The 20,341-nt window shown below is 36.3% G+C and overlaps 1 protein-coding gene across 1 annotated transcript; it reads right to left on the bottom strand.

Annotated features, from left to right (window-relative positions):
- Positions 1 to 371: 371 nt before the first annotated feature.
- LOC115921608 (A disintegrin and metalloproteinase with thrombospondin motifs 1-like) lies at positions 372 to 9,922 on the bottom strand. The gene is made up of 7 exons (XM_030979222.1): positions 9,722 to 9,922; positions 7,179 to 7,239; positions 4,836 to 5,128; positions 4,112 to 4,277; positions 2,807 to 2,982; positions 1,505 to 1,594; positions 372 to 641 (listed from the first exon to the last, which is right to left on the bottom strand). The coding sequence occupies exons 1-7, from the start codon at positions 9,791 to 9,793 to the stop codon at positions 372 to 374; spliced, it is 1,128 nt and encodes a 375-aa protein (XP_030835082.1). The 5' UTR covers positions 9,794 to 9,922.
- Between the last annotated feature and the right edge of the window lie 10,419 nt (positions 9,923 to 20,341).

Raw genomic sequence — 20,341 nt, 5'->3', positions numbered from 1 at the left:
ATAATTTTTGTTCTTCATTTGTCAAATTTCAAATTGCTTACAAAACGTACTTTATTGTAATTTTCTTAAATAAAAAGATATTAGTTTATGAGTTTGAGACTGATTTGAACATTTTGTAATCAATCCGCGGATTAATCGCATTTTGTATTAGACCGGGCACAAATGATTACTAAGTCTTCACCTTTCTAATGTACTGAATTTGAAACGTTTGAAATATTAATTCATGAAAAGAAGACTACAAATATTTTCAGCTTTTACTTTATATGACTTGTGTTCTTAAAATGTATGTATCAATAGAAATCATAACAAATGATTTCTAGCCAGGAAGTTAGAACTTGAAAGACTTCTCAATACTATTCATGATTCCTTCGTCAGTCCAGCAAACAAATCTGTCTCACAATACAAAATAAACAAAATTTGTGACTATTCCATCTTCTGGGATTTGTAGATATAAATCTTTTCCGAAAATGTTTTTCTTTTGTTTTTACTGACCCTGTAAAGAGCAAGGCTAAGTCCCAGTCATTAGGATCGGTGTCATCATCTACACTTAATGAGGCTTGCCAGGTACAGAAATTTGGGAGGGTCGTATCGGCAACAGCATCAGGTGTTATACTCTCCTCACCACCAGAGGGGTTGGTCGCCTGGGAGAAAGAGAGATAGAGAGATAGAAAAGGGGGGGTGAGAGAGAGAGAGAGAGAGAGAGAGAGGGTGAGAGAGAGAGAGAGGGGGAGGTAGAGAAAGAGAGAGAGAGAGAGGGGATAGGGGAGTGGGAGAGAGGGAGATTGGAGAGAGAGGGAGAGAGAACGAGAGAGTGTGTAGAGTGTGTATGTGCGTGTGCGTGTGTGTGTGTGTGAGAGAGGGAGAGAGAGGGATAGTGGAGAGAGTGGGTGTGTATGTGTGCGCGCGTGTGTTTGTGTATGTGTGTGTGTGTGTGAGAGAGAGAGAGAGAGTGGGGGTTAACGAAGCAACTCAATGAGTGAATTAATCGGAGATAAACAGATTTGTGTTTTTTATGGCACACAATGGCACACGGTGCCTTGAAACATTGTGTGACCGTCGAACATCTGTCCTATAAAAATAATGCATCTCCCTAGTGTTGAGGTACATACTTTCCATGTAAAGTCTTTATTACGGAATATTGGAAATGTATTTTATGTCAATAAAAACACTTAATATGACTCTTTTATTTATAATCTTAAACTTCTGCAAATCTTTATGCAAGCAAAACCAAGTTATCACATTACGATAACTCAAGGTTAATATTTTGAATAGAAATATATAGATATTATATATTTCTACACAATAGATATAGGTAAATTATTGTTGGTGTAATGTACCCATTGACCTAATTTATCATCAATATAAACGAATCGCTAATTTGGTAAATTCTGATTATACACACAATAAACCTCACAATTTTGATATGAAATACTTTACGAAACTGAAAAAGAGTATAACCCATGTTTGTTCAACGAACGAGGACATAACGATGATATTATCTTACTGTTATTGTTGTCGTCGTGGAGATAAGAAGACGAACCACTGAGAATCGGATGCTGATATCGAGACTCGGATCAGCGAATCGTCTGCTCATCTATGATTACATGAAAAGAAAGAAATAATGTATCATATATTAGCAGTGAATACTTAAGCTTTCCATGTTGTACTCATCAGAGTAAATCACAAGGATGAAAGTGGAGCAACTGAAATCAGACATTATAAATGAAAGTTAAAGAGAGCTAAAATAACAGGCTGTGACTGGCTGCCGGAAAATATATATCTTTTTGTAATGTGACCGTAAAATATAGAGTTGTCAAAAATAGTCGTAGTATCTTAACGTAATCTCAAGTAAATTTATTCGTTGGCTACTTTATAAAGCTTAACGCCGATCCCAAGGGGAATTTAGGTTGACTTAGAAACCTTTTTTTTTCTTCACATATTATTTAAAGAATCTGTAAATATTAACGAAAAAATACAAAAGAACAAACGAAAAAGAAGAAAATAACAGCTTCATTTATTACGCGGACGATTATTGTGAATATAAGTTTAATAATAATAATCCGGAAATAAATAGCGCTTAAAACGAACTTATACCGTCTCTAAGCGCTTTACAAATAATGTTACCCCGGTCATTGGATTCATTCACGCACAATGTGCACCAACTCCACTCTCTGTGGGAGTATTCCTACCATATGGTCACCGTGAAGGCATAGGCAATTTCTAACACAAATGCTTTTGTCATCAAACCGGGTCCCCATTTCTCTCTTTTAAGTGGCAAATGTAGATTAATGCCCTTTGTTTGTTTCTATGTTTTTATTTCCGAGATCCATATATGCATACAAGTTTAAAAAGAATACATAAAAAACACATTTCAAGTGATAAAAATGTAAGTAAATGTGTTGAGTATAGACAAGCGATTAAATAGCCCATTTCAGGATGAGTTTCAAAATGGTCCTGTTTTTCCATGGGGTCCAAAAGCTAAACATCATATTAATTTACATACAACATTAATTTTCAATCATAGTAATTTACCAATGCACTATCCCCTTATCGACCCCTCTCGCCTCGCCAACCTCTCCCGCTACCCCCCCCCCCTCCCAAGCCCTCAAGGGTACATTACAAAGAATAATAAACAATTTTATTTACAATCAAAGGACATTAGTGCCGTGTCGGGGATATCGAACCCACGACTTTTGAATTTTAAGTCAAGTGCTTAAACCACTGGACTACGACACTTCTAAGTTTGCTCCACAATATATCACAGGCATAGCCTATCTTAATATATTGGAAATAAACATGTACTTACAATGTTCAAAATAGTAGTAGCGTAACTCTCAGTTTCTCCCAAATGTTCGTCATAAACAAGCTTGTCCACCACATAGAAGATTTCTATGTATTTAGCGCCAAGATAAGGACCATTGTAAGTAGTTTCATTGGCTAGAATCACTGTTCCTGTAGATCCACCATTATCTGCAACTGGTACTAAATGTTAATAAAAGGACAGAAAATTAGTTTTCTTTGGTTATAGGCCAGAAGGTCCCATCATCATTTAATGTTTCATCGACCAAACTCAAATATCTTTATAAAATGTTTGGGTATAGTTTTATCTTGCATCAGTTTGGATTAACTTTAAGCTTCACCTATTGCTATTTTTTGACCAACAAACTTTAGCCAACTTGATAATAAAAAGAGGAAATAAAGGGGCAAATTTTTCTCAACCCTAGTTTATCAAATACTCTTGGTAAATATATGATAATTGACACACATCGGTATAGATCTCTTTACCTGGATAGAAATAGCGAACAGATTGGTAAATATTTCACCAACAAGCGCATGTTGATCAACTGAATTTACCCAATATTTCAAGGGTGTGTGAGGTGTCCCTATTTTCATTTTCATTTTCATTATTGGCATATTTTTATGGAAAGTAATCTTATGATTCCTATTCTGTTTTTGCCAATATCATGCTGGAAAAAACACTTTGAATTATCTTCTAGTCACAAAAAAATGTGTATTTCATAGTTAGGATCTGAGAGGCTAATTACCTTGAAAAATCGGGGCAACGCGTCGGGTCGAATGGTCGCGTTACCCGACTTTTATTCAAGAAATGTCGGGGGTAATGTTTGTGAAATAACCACTCTCATCTACAAAATGGTCTAGTCCAATTTACCCGACACTTTGTGAAAACCCTATGAACGGAAAATTAGCGAAAATCGCGTCCTTAACATGCATCTTCACAAGTCATGATCCTCCGTTTTCGTTTCACGAGAGGTCGTGGTACGCGACCACCCGACCGGACGCGAAGACCCGATGATTCGAAAAAGTAATCTGAGAGGAGTGGTGTTATTATTAGTACCAAACGAATGGAAGATTAGTCCATGTAAGGAAATGCATATGTACATCAAAAGAGAATATTGCCAATGTTATGAGAAAGAGTGATCTTTCAAAAAGTTCTTAATTTTCGAAATATATACATCTTAAACGGTCACTTTAATCCTGTTTCTGCCTCTTCCACACAGGTCATATTTCGTATCTGAATCAGTCAAAGCAACATTAGATTAATTCGTCTTATATCTTGATGAATAAATGGATTACTGATAGGGGAGCTTACGGTCTCCAACTGTACACACGTCATCTTCGTCGTCAACATCGGCAGCTTGTTTATAAATGAGATGCGGATGGGTTGTATCATCAATGTTTCTCTTCATTCTTCTCGCATGGTCTTCTTTTAATGGTTCGATGAACATCATGTCATCATCCAATGACAACACTCCTCTCTGAAATGAAAAGGTGCTCGAACAATCAAAGAATTTTTAGGCCGTGTTTTATTATTTATACCCCTTGATGTTTAACACATCATTCAATTTAATAATTCTTTGGTTAGATTAATTCCATCATGAAAATAGAGGAGTTATTTAAAGAACTACAAAACAAATAGTATGACATTGTCAAGACCGACAATCGTAAGCCCTTAAGATTGGATTTTCTCATTCTGTTAGCTCCGGGTTCATTTTCAAAAATTCTCTTTCTCTATACAAATGAGAAAATCGTAATAATTATATAAATACTTTAATTTTTAGTGGTTCGCTAACCCATTACCCTTATACGCTCGTCCCTCTCGTCCTTCTTTCTCTCTCTCTCTCTCTCTTTCTCTCTATCTCTCTCTCTCTCTCTCTCTCTCTTCTCCTCCCTCCTCTTTCTCTCTTTATATTTCTCATCCTCTTTGTCCCAAAGTTCCCATATCTTAATGAATAGGTAGGCCTAAATAGCCTGATTTGGTTCAACTTTGGTCAACGATTCATTCAACATCACAAGAATCAAGATTATTAACTCACCAATCCACTACAAGTGCTCAGTGCTCCCTTTGATCCGCCATGGGAGATAGAAGTCGCAAAGAAGTGACAGTTTCTAGTCTGAACCGGTTCTTTCCGGATCGATCCATCCGGTTGTAGATACTCCACTTCTAAGCCGGGTCTCAAAAGCCAATGATTCTTCTCCAGAACCACGTGATGCTCCTCTTCGAATGCTGTGAAGGTGACTCTGTGTTGCTCATTGTGATTGGTCGAATCTGTGCTCCGCTTTGACATTTTTGAAGGGTCATGTATCTTTGGCAGGATGATGTCATATTCTAGATATAGATGAGTAAAATGTTAATGTAAGTTTATCACATAAATACACCTTTAAATACTCAAAAGCTGGGATTAACAAAATGTTGATAAAGAGTTACCTACCCCTCACACCCCACTCCATAGATCTACCACAAGTTGTCATACAGTTCCGAAGTGTGACGTCACACTGGCTCAGTTTTCATGGTTGCTGGTTCCAAACAATTTGTGTACGTGCTAAATACAAAAGGCATGCATTTCGAGGGGGGGGGGGGAGGCCTGTTCTTTAAAGGGGAAGGTCGTGGCCTGTATTTTGAACAACTAACCCAACACTTTTACACACAATAGACCGATTATTTCTGCTTGAGAAAGTAACTAGGCCCAAGTTCTACAAAAACATGTATGTGACACTTGTGTATTTCAGTTCACAAATTCTGCAATCAAAAACTAATGTGTGATATAGAACTGAAAATGCAAATTCTAGTGTTTACTGGTAAATATTGTAGTATGTACTACGTGTTGAATCGTTGTATATATGAATGTTTGTTCTTGCACTTTTTCGTTTAGACATTATACTACGTGGTATTTCACGAATCTACTGATTTGAATCAACCCTATACTCGTCTTCTTGATTTGCTACGGCATACAAAATTGATTCGCCATACAGATAATAAATTAATATGATTATAAATCTGATGGGCAATAATGGAAATTCTTCAACTATTCTCTCCTGTTTTTGTAAATACTTATTTTTATGCTAATTAGTGTTACAAGTGCTGTTAGATTTAATCCTGCAAAGAATTAAGATATGAAAATTTACCACCTATCACGTATTAAAGGGTTAATTGAAAATTTCCATAATATGAAGGCATGCGGGTTAAACTGGGAAATGTAAAAACAAACTGAGCAAATATTTAAAATATGTAAACAAATATATTAATCAGGGGCATATTCTTTGAAGGGAAACATCGGGGTCTGCATCGACTTACCCATAACCCTTTTACACCAAATAGAACAAAATTTTCTGGTTGAGCAGGTAACTAGGCCTTCTACTACTGTACCATGCAAATATGACAATATGTATTGTGATTTCAATTCGCGAATTCGGTTATGGACACACAAAAAAGTGAAAAGGCTTATTTGAGTGTTTATTGGTAAATATTGTAGTTTCTACTACGTTTGTTGATTGTTTGTTCACAAAATATAAGAAGCGGCTTCTTGCACGTTTTAGTTGAGACATTATACTACGTGCTACGAAACTACTGGTTTTAATCAACCATATACTCGTCCTCTTGTTGTGCTATGGCATACAACATCAATTCGCCTTAAAGAAAAAGATTTATAGTTACTTAAATTTTCCAAATATGATGTCACTATAAACTTTAAGTCATATTTGGAAAGTGTCAGTAACTATAAATTGGGAAAAGAAGGTAAAGTTTAAAAAATTCTACCAATGGCTGATGTAAAACCTTGATTTATTTGTATTGGTTGTTATGCTAATAAATATCATAAAAGAGGATGAGAAAGAAAAAAATAAAGAAAAATATAAAATTGGTGTGATATTATGATGGGCAATAAGTTAAAATCTTTAACTATTCTCTCCTGGTAATAGGCATGTTTGTTTTGTACGTGTCATTATGGTTTAAAATGAAGCAAAATTTCTGTTTGTTCTGGATGAGGAAACCATCCTATAGCGATAGACTGTAATTATTTGCTGATATAATCATAAACTCTTGATGCAATATCGTTTAACAAGCACAGTTTAAACCATATTACGTTGTCTCAACACAATCCATATCTTTATGTACGAAATAGAAATCTATTTGATCAAAAGCGTCATTGGACTTCTCGATTCCGTATTTCTATAAGCTCGGAGGAACATAAGTATTTAGAAGGATGTTTAAAATGAAATGTCTTCATAAAAGATACCAACTATCACCTTTTAATTTGTAAAGAATGCCGGCTTACACTTACATCCAGTAAATTGAGATCGCGTGCTCTATCTTGTAATTAAAAGCTAGTTAGAAAACTGAAAATACTCCCGGGAGCCAAACATTTAAAGCTGTTTCTCACCTTTTATCTGATCTTTCTTTGAGTAAGAACCAAGTTCATCATTTGTCAACATTCCATGATACTAGGAAGCAAAAATAATGTTAGAAAGGATTAGGTAGAGATTACATGACACAATTCATGGCAAATAGGGTATGACAGAAAAGTTCTATATTGGTAAACAACCAATCCACGCTGATTCCATATGAGTTGTTACAGGTTCATTACTTTTACAGTCTTCAAGACTATTATTGGCTGATCCAAGGGGGTACAAGGGGCATGTACCCCATTAAAAGGTTAGTACTTTTAGACACACACACACACACACACACACACACATGTACCCCCTTCCCGGTGATGTAAGGCCAAATATTTAAACGTCCTGCCTTTTTTTTGGGGGGGGAAAGGAAGGAGGAGGCCTTTTTTTTTCTTTTTTCTTTTTTTTAAATAGGAAAAAAAGAAAATAAAAGAAAAGTAGGCGGTCCCCAAAAAGGAAGCGGGCGGGAACGCTAAACATGAATATTATTTTTAATGGCTTTAGTTTGTTTCGTTTAGTTTGTTATATTCTTGTTGTTACTTGTCGTTTATTTACACAAAATATGCTTGCTCCCCCACGGAATAAAATCTTAGATCTCCCACTGACTGTGACTTGTTTATCTACCCAAAATTGGTGGGACCAACATAGGTTGATCAATATAACAACAATTTCCTTCTCTTCTCCGGCTCTCTCTCTCTCTCTCTCTCTCTCCCGCCCACTCACCCAAACCCACACACGCGCACACACAACCTGTTTATTAATCTATCAATGTTATCCCCTTCTCCTCTTTTTTTCGTTTAGCTGATGAAAATCAAACAATGATTTTAATGTGCGATGATGCATTTCGCGTGTTATGCTGCTTGCATTTTATTGTTGACCGCCTCAGGTTATGTATCCGGGAAAAGAATTTCCAAATTATTATGATTAACGTTCTTGATATTTAATTAGGTATAACAGGGATAACAATATGAGTAAAGCACTGGGTTGGTTTACTATTGATTTCCTCATTGACATTTTTTACCCTAGGTTGATATTAACCCGAATTATGTAAACTTGGAGAAAAAAAAAGAGTATTTATCCTCTAAGAATGCGGAAATTATGACTTATTGGCTAAGTAATTAATATTGAATTGACATAATAACGGCCTTAACCACATAATAGGTAAATACTCACGAAATCGTCTGGCGGGTAAAAATCGCCCTAACACCTTTGTTTCTCTATGAGATTTAATGAGCGTTCGTATTGAATTGCTTTAAAGGTTGGAAGATCTTCAGGCTCCATTACCTTTTGTATCATAATTATAGAGGCAAGACAAAAATAAGAGTAGATTATTAAGTTCACATTAAGTTTTAAAAAAAATATAAAAAAATGCCCACTAATTGTTTCCCGGTTTTGTGTTTGTTGTTGTTGTTCCTTGCTTGCCTGATTGTCAAAGAACTTTTGAACTTGTCCCCCTGGGGGGTGTTTCACAAAGATTCTAAGTCGAACTTAACTCTAAGTCGGACTTAAATATTATGGAGAGCCATTTGTAGCCTCATAATGAAATATATTCAAAAGCAAAAATTCAAGTAATTTAGACTTTTCATAAATTCCACGCCAAGAACATGAAATCTTACAGGGTAGTAGGAACTATGAATGATTTGAATCAACATTTTATGCCTTTTAAAATAACTTTTACAAAATATTTTTAAGGATGCTGATGGCTTTCTATAATTGTTAATTCCAACTTAGAGATAAGTTCAACTTAGGATCTTTGTGAAACACCCTCCTGGTCAGATTATCTGGACTCCGTTACTGATCTGTTAATTTTTCAATAAAAAGCCAAATCATTATTACTTTACTTCACGTCTATAGTTTGTGTTCAGCTATCTCCTCTTTATCAATTGTTGTCTTTAGTTTGTATCTTCCATGATTCTCTACAGTTTCCCAGGCCTTCCATCTTCCTTGGCCCTCGTTAAATTCTCACCCGTCTGTCGTTATACTATACCATAATTATTATTTTACCACAGAATCATGGAACTAAAAAATAAATAACATTTAAAAAACGTTTGCGTCCAGTTCAAAGTTTTTTTTAACTTTCAAGTATCTACATGGTCATGCCCCAAATTATCTTTCTGAAATGATTCAGTTATATCACACCAAATAGGCCCCTTCGTTCTGCAAATCAAACTCTCTTGACCGTTAAAAAGCAAAAACAAAATACTTTGGTGAGAGGTCCTTTTCATGCTCTGCTCCACGTTTGTGGAATTCTCTTCCAGCCTCCATTCGTTGCATCTCTGATATTACTTTGTTTAGATCAAATTTAAAAACCTATTTAATGGAAAAGGCATATTCAACCTAGTTCCTAAATTGTAACCTTACCTTGTTATCTTATGTTTGAAATTTTCACTTTAAATTTGTTCTCTTGTCATTACTCTGTTTAGTTTTACTTGCTTCAATATTGTAAAGCGCTTTGATATAAATCTCATATGAAAAGTGCTATATAAGTAAAAGTTATTATTATTATCATAGAAAGCAAATAATAACTTACCTTTGACAAGCAATATCCAGGTCTTAAATGCAAAGCAAGCAACATGAATAGAAAGGTATACGTCACACCCATTGCTTGATACTGAGCAGGACCAAGACCTTATTGAACTCTGATTTGTAGTTGATTCCTAACGCTTTCTTTTCGATAATCATAAGTTGTGCACGACTAAAAAAATTCCAGTTTACCAATCTCAAACAGAATGTATACTTTTTGATTTCTGAATAGTATTTGGTTTTATAGGAGACTTTATACTACTCCGGCTCATTCATGCAATGAATGGGATCGAATGACATCAGCATCGCCGAAAACTGGTACTAAAGTTCACAATCCTTTTGCAATAATATTTCCAGGCTTTGTTCTGGTAGGGTTCACCGAGAATAAGGACATATCAAACAAAAATCTTTTGTCCGTTTTGCCCTCCCAAGCGTATTATGTCAATTCGTTTGTTTCTGTGGGTGGGAAATGAGTGGCGTGGATCTCATGCTTTGCCTCAAAATCTTTTCAAGTTCATGGCACTTTGTTAAATGAATTCCGTGACGGATCCAGGACCTTAGGAGCACATAAAGGAAAAAACTCTCCTGCAGCACATTTCTATCCTGTTGGCAACTAAAGATATGGTAGCCCGTTTCCTTCTTCTCCTGCTCTTCTTCCTATTTCTTCTCCTTCTTCTCAGTCTTCTTTTTCTTCTTCTTCGTCTTCTTCTTCTTCTTCTTCTTTTTCTTCTTTTTCTTCTTCTTCTTCTTCTTCTTCTTCTTCGTCTTCTTCTTCTTCGTCTTCTTCTTCTTCTTCTTCTTCTTCTTCTTGTCCTTGTTCTTGTTCTTCTTGTTCTTCTTGTTCTTCTTCGTCTTCTTCGTCTTCTTCTTCTTCTTCTTCTTCTCCATTTCCTTTTCTTATCTTCTTCTTCTTCATTTTCTTCCTCTTCTCAGCGATATTTTAGTCAAGAAGCGCCTGAAACTATATAAGACGACCGTCTTTTTTTTTTTTTAATGTTTTTATTAAACAAATCATCAAGAATCACAATATTTACAAAACATTTACATGATAAGAATATAAAATTTTAAAACACCAAAAAAAAATAAAAAATTGAGTAACAAATTTAATATTGTTCAAGAACGAGCTCCGAGACGGAAAAAGGTGGACTGAAGGATTGACGATGACACCAACCCTATTAAACAAGCAACCAATTATTATATTGTAATATTAATGATCGTAACCTCACTGACTTGCAAAGACTTGAATATAACTTCTTTTTTTTTTTAAATCATTCCGCTACCCGATTCGGCTAGATCCAGCAAATCCTTCTATCTGTAAATAATGCTAAGGCCGAGAAACAAAGTACACGAGGTCAGGAGGTCACGCCTAGACCAAAAAAAGTTTCGAGTAAATCTCGGGTAAATCTCGGAGGTCGCCCTTGAAGTACATGAATTGGCACCTACAATGTAATGGCAATATTACAGCGTACACATTATGTACATAATACATTGTACTGCATAATAACAATGGGCGAATATTACATCTGGCATTCTGTACACAAAAAAAGCAATAAGGCACGCATGATCAATACTCAAATGGATTTTAGGGTTAAGACGACCTTCTTAACATTTATAAAGATATTTTTTGTGGGGAGGGTGTTCATCAGATTTCGGACTTGAATGTGCCCGCCCTAGTCAGAGAAACAAGCACACGCCATACTAAGGCAATAGGCAACCCTGCTTAAATTAAACTGTAAATAAATAAATAGGTAAAAAGTACTTATTCGGAATCGACCCTATACGACATTAATCCTATAGGTCATGTTCAATCTTCCAAATCCTATCACCAACATTACACTATCCTTAAACCTAATTATTTCAAAGAAGGCTTATTTCAAGGGACGAGGGGGAAACGAAAAAAAAAGCTTTTCAATTTGTCTCATTAAAACAAATAAAACTTAGAGAAATCCTGATAATTTGTAGGAAAAAATACTGGGAGTCGGGACCAATAATTCCGTCATCACAGTAGTCTTGTAGAGTTAATTCAATATTATAGATTGAAGAACTTATTCGAACCTTATACTTAAAAAAAGAAATCCTCTCCTTCCCTCATTCTATTTCGGCCAGTGGTTTTGTTGGTCTAAACAGTTTTTTTTCCATTGATCAGCTTACTCACTGGGAGGCGTGGGGCGTGGCGCGGGTGAATGCGTTTGCGTGCCTTGGGGCTCTCTGGGAGCAGACGTGCGTCGGTGGGTTCGAATGCATTTTGGAAACAGGATTGTGTCTGGGCTACGGTCTACGTTATTGTGTACACTACTGTAACATGATTGTTCATGTCTACTGCCTCGCTCGGATGACCTCGTTCAATGACCTCGTTTAATGACCTCAATATTTTAAAGTGACCATTGTCTCATTTCTTTGGTAACAAATTAATTTGCTTGCTGTATTTGCTATTTTTGTTATTTTTGCTTGTTTCACGTTGTATAATCATCTTATGTTAAGGCTTCTTGCGATTATTACTGTTACGTCCTCTAACATTACAACTACTTCAACCAAATGTTAGTTTTATTTATGGGAACCTATAATCTACAAGCTAAGCTTTTTAATAGGTTCCTCACATTTCACTCTGTATAACCTTATGTTCATTACAATTAATTTCGACGTCTTTTCAAAGAATTAATTATATAATGTGACACTTTTAGTATATTTCATATTATGTTCTATTTTTTGTCAATTATGTGAATTCTTTTTATTTGTGAAATGTGAAATAAACTTGAAACTTGAAACTTGAACTTGATTTTCTTTCCACATTAAATTCCTGAAAAGAAAAAAATATGGGAAAATCCCGATATAATTTCCGTGGTATTGTCAACATAACCCAATTGGAAATATTTGTACAATCGTTCTACTGTCAATAGACGTAAGTTTGCACTAAAAAATCGGTCTCTTTCCTTTCATGAAATCTTATTTGGCAAACTTGATACCCCCATACTAAGCGATGCTTTTATAATAAATCAAACAACTGAAAGAAACGAACCGGACTTGAAAGACGTCATATCTTTCTAAAATCTCTGGTTATCATGGAGAGGAATTTTCACTCTGGCATTAAGTTGGTTTATACAAAACAAATATTAAAATGAGAAAAGAAAATCACTGAAAGTTTGAAGGAAATACAGTATCAATGACTGTACAGAAAAAAAATACAAACTTGAATTTTGTGAAGAAAATTTCCACACATCCCCTTACCTAATATTTTTTTCATCAGGAACAAATTTATATATCTATTTTATTTATTTCTGATATTTATACAGGGTGACACATATCACCAATTTCGTGGTCTTCCATGAGGCCCTGTTTGGTAAGAATAAACGAGAGAGAGAGAGAGAGAGAGAGAGAGAGAAGGAGAGAGAGAAAAAGAAAAAGAGAGAGACAAGGAAGGAAAGAGAGAGACAGAGAGAGTGAGAGAGAGGGAGACGGAGAGAGAAAGAAAAAGAGAGAAGGTGTGTGGGGGGGGGGGGAGAGAGAGAAATACAGATAGCGAGGGAGTAAAGGAGAGAGAGAATATACCCGGGTTCAAACTAAGTGTTCTTTAATTATTAGACCCAGTACTGAGGATCTTTTTATCTTCCATGTTTTTGTTATTTGATGGCTTTTGAAGCTATACATAGAAATGCCGTCTTTTGTCACCAAATATTGTTCAAATAGCATTGTAGAGACGATGAACACTAATGCAAAGTCGTAAGTCATGAGAATGTCAATTTCTATCTCGCTCTGCTGAATATTCCGAACAATAAAATCAACCAAGTGAAATCAACTGTTAAACGATTTTATTTCAATTTGTTACTGCACGTCATAGTAGTTTTAAAGAGCAGCAATGGCGAACGATTGTCGCTAAAATTCAGAAATATTTATTGTTGCTTAGATTGATTAAATTACCATGAGACATCAAGCTACATAGAACTGTGATCGACAAACATGATATTGTTTTAAAAGCAGTCTGAAAGCATTGGAGGTAGAACGAATAAGAGATAATGTGGTTATGTAAACAAGTGCATTATGTCCATGTTAATCCCCTAGTTCCAAAATCATGATTGTATTCTCTATTTATTTCTCCTACATAATTTATTTCAATTTAAAATAGAAATTCTAATGTTCCTTCTTTTGGCTTGATAATATTTCAGCAACGAATTGACAGTTTTGGTAGACATCTTGGATGTGTCGTAGCAATAAATTCTTGGCACATGACGTATTTTGTATACGATAATAATGATAAGAAGAAGAAGCATACAAATAACTATAAGAATAATAACAATAACACATAATTACTATAATAATGATTATAATTACGATATTTACTATAATAATTAATATAACAATGATAATAATAATGATTATTATGATACTGCTGCTATTACTACTACTACTGTGATACATTTACTGTAATGAGCGCTATATAAATGCAAATATTATTATTATTATTATTACTACTACAACTACTAAGAAGAAGTAAATGAAGAAAAAGTGGTAGGAGAAGAATCATTTCAGCGATATTAGTGAGTATATTCTCAATAATAGAGGCATACACGTGCATAAACATTACATATTCCGTGGTAAGAATAAAGTAAGCGAGGAAAAATGAAGGCAATGACAAACGAGAGCGAGATGGAGCAGGGCAAATTCAGTGTTCGGTCCTTGCGTTGTTTAGCAAGAAATTATGTTGACAACCTTGACAACTTGGCCTGTATGACGTCACACTTCGGTACTCATTAATTTGATGAATAAACAAAAAAAATGATTTAACTCAACAAAATTACCAGGGGCGGATCTAGCTTTTTGCTAAGGGGGGGGGGGGTTTGACCAAAATAATGACGATGCAGAGCATCGTCCACGAGCCGCGTAGCGGCGAGCCGATTTTTTTGGGGGTGTTTATTTGAACCCCGTAAGTGATGTTTTCCTGGCATCTATTAACACAATGGAGACCATAAAAAGCAGTGCATGATAACGTCTTTTTAAATCAAGTAACAGCTTAATACACAGTTATATCCAGCCTTTTTATCATGTGTTTGGTTAAGTTACCAGATGAGTTGAATATCTTCTCACAATATTTGCACTTGAAAGGGTTTCTCTCCAGCGTGCGTTCTTTTTTCTTTCTTTTTTTCTTTCTTTCTTTTTTTTTTTTGGGGGGGGGGGGGGAGGTTTGAACCCCCTAAACCCCCCCCCCCCCGTAGATCCGCGCCTGATTACCATATAATTATCAACATTCAGCCTGCTTTTCCTTCCCTCGAGTATTTTAGATGAACAAAAAACCCAACAAATCAAAGTCTAAAACATTTTTAATTCAAATTTATTCAAACACTAATCTTTTTTTCCTTTCCTGACCTATATCTCGCAACTTCTCTCTGACACGATGGAACTGTCGTTATGATAATTTCAAGCAACGTTCATTGCAAAGAGATTCGATCATGTATGTCCTCCGTAAATTAGTCCCTCTAGTGGCGTAGACACGTACATGTTCTTGCTATTAATTTTAGGCAGATAATCTACATAGAACCACGAACTGACCTCGCCCTGTCATCATAATGCAGGACTTGGAAATTTGGATTATAAAACACCCCCTCTTGGATTAAAACTTGAGAAATTAAGAGATGATTAGCCATCATGATGATTAAAACATTTCCATTCTAACAAAATTTGAGTTTTCAGTTCAGTTCAGTTCAGTTTATTAATATCATCATTTCGCAGCCTGGGCTGAATTGCATGACAATTTACAATTAAAAACATATCATATTTCTTTCACAATTGTTTCAAATATACTACTAGTTAAAATACCATATAATTAGTAAAGACAATGAATTGTCATCAATAGTTAGATCACTTTCTAGTGACAATTCACAATATTAGCATTAAAAATAATTCAATGTATATATATATATACAACAACAATATTTGCATTAATAATATTATCTAATTTGGTTTTGCAACATTCAGTAGAGATTGGGTAAAGAAGTCATTGATAAGGTATTTGAGTGCTTAATTGAACAAAAAATAACGTTGTTGATACCTGTAATGTTATGCGTAATACCCATGTTCATGCTTCGATAATCAATTATGCCCCTGGAAATATAATTATATGAGAAATATGTTCTGATTTCAAAATATATATCGATAATAATAATTAAATAAATAGTGACACCGGTTTCGTCAAAAAGAGTTATGCGTACATTGTTCTCTATTCACCCCTTTTATACAACCTTGGCATTATTCATTTAGGCAAGTTGTCAGAAATGGAATGGAGCTATTCTGATATCTTTTTGTCCTGGCATTGATAGATTTGTACGTTCGGCTGGTCCTGAGCTGCATGGAATGAGTTGTGTCGTTGAGAGGGAACACATTCGAGTATATATGGGAACGTACACATGCTTCGGCAAACTTTGTACATAGGTCATGCCTTCTTTCTTCTAATGTTTCTATTGAAGCTTCTTTGAGAGCAGTTGTGTAAGTGAGTTCAGCTCCAAGTACAATCCTCATCGCCCTCTTTTGGATTTTTTCCAGTGCACTAGTCTGCAGCTTTGTGAGTCCAGGGTGCCACACCGGTGCTGCGTATTCCAGAGCTGGCCGGACGTAGGACTTGTATACGGCAACTAGATCTTCTCGTGGGATTCGAAATCTCTTCAGTCTGCTCAGTATATGTACCCGTTTCTTGCTCTTCGACATCATTTCTTTGACTTGTTTGTCCCATTTTAGGTCACCTTGAACCCAGACACCGAGGATTTTCGTTTCATTGACCACCTCCAAAACATTCGGGTCTAGAGATATGTCTGGGGGTGCTGGTTTGGTTCTCTTGAAGCAAAACTGCAGTTGTTTACATTTAGCTGCATTTAGTTTCAAGTAGTTTTGGTCAGCCCATTGCACCAGGTCGTTGACAGCTTCCTGCAGGTGAGAAGGCTCATTGACGGTCTTGGTCTCGCCGATACTAAGATCGTCTACATACTTCCATGTATGCAACTCTGTCGACTCCAGTGCGTCATTGATGACTGCTAGAAAGGCTAGGGGGCCGATCTTTGTTCCTTGGGGAACGCCACAGGTTAGTTTCTTCCAGGAGGAGATAGCGCTTTGGTATTTTACTCTCTGGTGCCTATTCGTTAAAAAGTCGGCGATCCACGGGATGATTTCCGGACGGACTCCCATATTTAAGAGCTTAGTTACAACCACGGTGTGGTCTACCGTGTCGAACGCCTTCGAGAAATCTGTGACCACAAGATTTCCTACAAAATCCTGTTTGTCTGATTCCTTGTAGAATTGATTCATCATTTCAATCAAACAGTGTGTGGTTGATGAGCCTTTGAGGCTTCCATACTGATGTCGTTCAATATTTGGCCCCATGTCATGTTGGATCCATTTAGCCACGAATCCCTCACAAACTTTCGCACATTGGGATGTTAGTGACACAGGCCTGAGTTTTGTGATGACAGGAGGTTTCTCTTTTGGCACGGGAACAACATCTGCGTCTTTCCAGATCTGAGGGACCTTGCCTTCCCTGAGAGAGGAGTTGAAAATGTCTGTCATGGGTATGCTGATCTCGCAAGCAAATTCCTTGAGAACTCTGTTTGGCAAGTCATCAGGGCCGATGGCTTTCTTAATGTTGATCCTGTTCAGCTCCCAATACATCTCCCACACTTTGACCTGTGGAGGCTCTAGAGAAGGAAGATATGTCGGAAGGTCGGAAGTACTTAGAGGCAGTCGACCCTGTGATGTAGATGAAAATTCCTGGTTAATGGCATTAGCTATTTCCTCATCACTGGCTTCAGGGAGCGTTGGCACAGATATAGGAGAGCGTTCTTTGATCTTATTGGCGAGGAGCTGAATGCCACTATGCCACTCCGAGGGGTCTGAAGATCTTAGCCCTGCTAAGGAGTTGTCATAGAAGTTCTCCTGAGCCTGTTTGATTTGGTTGCTGGCCAATTTCTTGTAGCGCTTCCATTCGGTTAAGGAACCTTGGGCAAACGCTTCCTGACGCATCTTGATGGTTTCTTTCACTCGTGCGGTCATCCAAGGCTTGTCAGCACTGTGCAGTTTGACTGATCTACGAGGAAAGTATTTATTTACTGCTCCTTGGATCAATGTATAAAAAGCGTTTGCTTTTGATTCCGTTTCTGGTACGGAAAGGACTTCCTGCCAAGATTGGGATGTAACCCACCTTCCAAACTCGTGGATCCCTTGATATGTCATTGGACGTGATGTTTTCTTGAGTACCTTGTTGGGAGCCTTTGTTCTATTCTTTGCAGTCCATATCACCGTGTTATGGTCACTCATTCCCAGAGGAGACTCAATGGCGGCTGACATGTAGTGTTTTTTCATATTGGTCAATATCAAATCAAGAATCGCCTCACCTCTAGTTGGCTTATCTACCATTTGTTTGAGTCCATGTACTCTCAACAAAGGGTCTACATCTACCCGGTTAAAATCTCCCAAAATAACAAATCCACAGTCTACATACATAGTGCCTAAAACATCAATTGAATTGGTTATGTGATCAATCAGGGCTGTGTGATGAGGGGATCCTGGTGGGATATACACTACACATACAATGATACTTGATATACATCTAGGTAATCTATGCGGTCGTATCCTCAACCAGACACATTCAAATTCATATTCAGAAGGAACATATATCATGGTAAGGGGAAATATCGGTATATCTTTCTGAACATACAATGCTACTCCCCCACCACGCCGTGTATGGCGATAATCCGTGAATGTCAAGTAATTATTTATCGACAACTGTTCATCTGATATATCAGGCGTTTGCCATGTCTCAGTTATAGCTGCTATGTCAATGTCTCTTTCTTAGTATTTTCTCTCTCTCTGATTGATTGATTGATTTTTATTCGACAAGCTTCCAACATACAACAATATACAATGAGAACAGATCAAAATTGAGTCAGTTTGAACAGGATAACCCACGAAAGCTCGAGAGCTTATTTCCAGTGGGGTCCCCTACAGACATGTACATCTCTCTCATCTCTCTCTCTCTCTCTCTCTCTCTCTTACTCAATTTTTTTTGTATATGATGAAATATTTTAGGTAATTGTTAGTTATTAATCATCCAACTCAATTTAGTAGAACATTTCTTTATTGTAAGTTTGTTTAAACTGATTTTTAACCATGCCAGCACATGTCAATAGATCAGTTTATTTGATAATATTTGCACGGCACCCACTTCAGCCAAAGGCTGTTCACTTAATTACAGAGATTCTAACCCTGGCTGAGCCAGGCGCGTACGCAGGGGGGGGGGGGGGGGGTTAAATCCCCCCTTTGGTATTTTTATGTGTGTAAACCCCCATAAAAAATCCCTAAACCCCCCCCCCCCCCTTTGGTTTTTTTAAAAAAAAATTAAAAATTATTTAAAAAAAAAAAAAAAAAATCACCCCATGGCTGACCTAAGAAAGGTGACCTTACCCCCCCCCCCCCAACGGAGCAAAATGTCAATTTTTCAACTTTTGAGACAAAAAAAAAAAAAAAAGTGTCCTCTTACCCTCTTACGTTTTTTTATCATGAAACTTGAAAGCGGACCTGCATGGTAAAGGAATGAGAATAGTAGGCCTACCCCTACTCTATTATAGGACAATCGTGGTAAATACTTATATATTCTTGCATTCAGAAGATGTATCAATTCAATTCAAAAAAATTTCTCAATTAAATTTAATTTATTCAGGTCCATTAAAAAAAAACATTGAACACACATTGAACATCAATAAACATAGGCCTAATTACATGTAGGATACACAATAATGCATTGAAATTTACACACTAAATCATAAAGAGAAGTTAACACAAGAGTAAAACAAAATTTAGCAAAGAAATATAGATGAACATGAAATGGGAAACTGCAAAAGAACCAAATAAAGGTTCAGTCGAGGCAGTCCCCAGCCTAGTGAAATACCTAAGCTTGGAAAGACTTAGAAAAGCATAGTGACATTATGGCATAAAGTTGGGATGGATTGATTATTTTGTAGAGTATGTGAATAAAAAGAATCATAATGAAATTGTTTCAACATAATGAGGAAAAGAGTTCCATATCGAAGGTCCTTTGTTGTTTAAAGAAAAATAGCCTATGTTATTCTATTTTTACATTTTTCGCCATAATCACTTTCCAGATTTCTATAGTATTATAATTATGCATTTCTGTTTTACATTTAATAATAGAGGCAAGATTATATGGTAATTTGGAGTTGGAGTGGGTTGGATCGAGTTCGGGTTATCATTCGATGAGCAACGCGATTGTTCTTATCGATATCTTCACTTGACTTGCTTTCCTACGATAAAGATAATATATATTTGCGCTCCGGCCCCGCCATACTCCAACATAATTGATGAGTGAAAAATACTCCTGGATGTTCATGGTTGCTCGATGCTCACAAAAAACATATTGGAAAATGGAAAAGCTATGAAGTTCTCCTCAAAACTCCGCTACTTACGTCATTGCAATCAATCAGTTGTAGTGTTTGAATTCAGGCCCCTTTGTAAATGGTTTTATTACTTTCCGAGCACACTTCCAGAACTACACGTGATGTAATACAAATAATTCTTTAAAAGTAAGACTACGACTACACACAAATCGCGCACGTAAATTTATGTACACACGATT

This window comes from Strongylocentrotus purpuratus, unplaced genomic scaffold, assembly GCF_000002235.5.
Source record: "Strongylocentrotus purpuratus isolate Spur 01 unplaced genomic scaffold, Spur_5.0 spur5_scaffold_10, whole genome shotgun sequence".
In the NCBI taxonomy this organism is placed as follows: Eukaryota; Metazoa; Echinodermata; class Echinoidea; order Camarodonta; family Strongylocentrotidae; genus Strongylocentrotus; species Strongylocentrotus purpuratus.
Note: the sequence above shows the minus strand (reverse complement) of the source record. Positions and strands in the feature narration are given on the sequence as shown.

Excerpts from the sequence above, each read along its gene's own strand:
- LOC115921608 (XM_030979222.1), bottom strand. The coding sequence starts at position 9,793 with ATGGGTGTGACGTATACCTTTCTATTCATGTTGCTTGCTTTGCATTTA. Across the intron at positions 4,278-4,835 it reads TGAGCACTTGTAGTGGATTG|AGAGGAGTGTTGTCATTGGA; the intron begins GTGAGTTAATAA and ends TTTTCATTTCAG. Across the intron at positions 1,595-2,806 it reads CTACTACTATTTTGAACATT|ATGAGCAGACGATTCGCTGA; the intron begins GTAAGTACATGT and ends ATGTAATCATAG.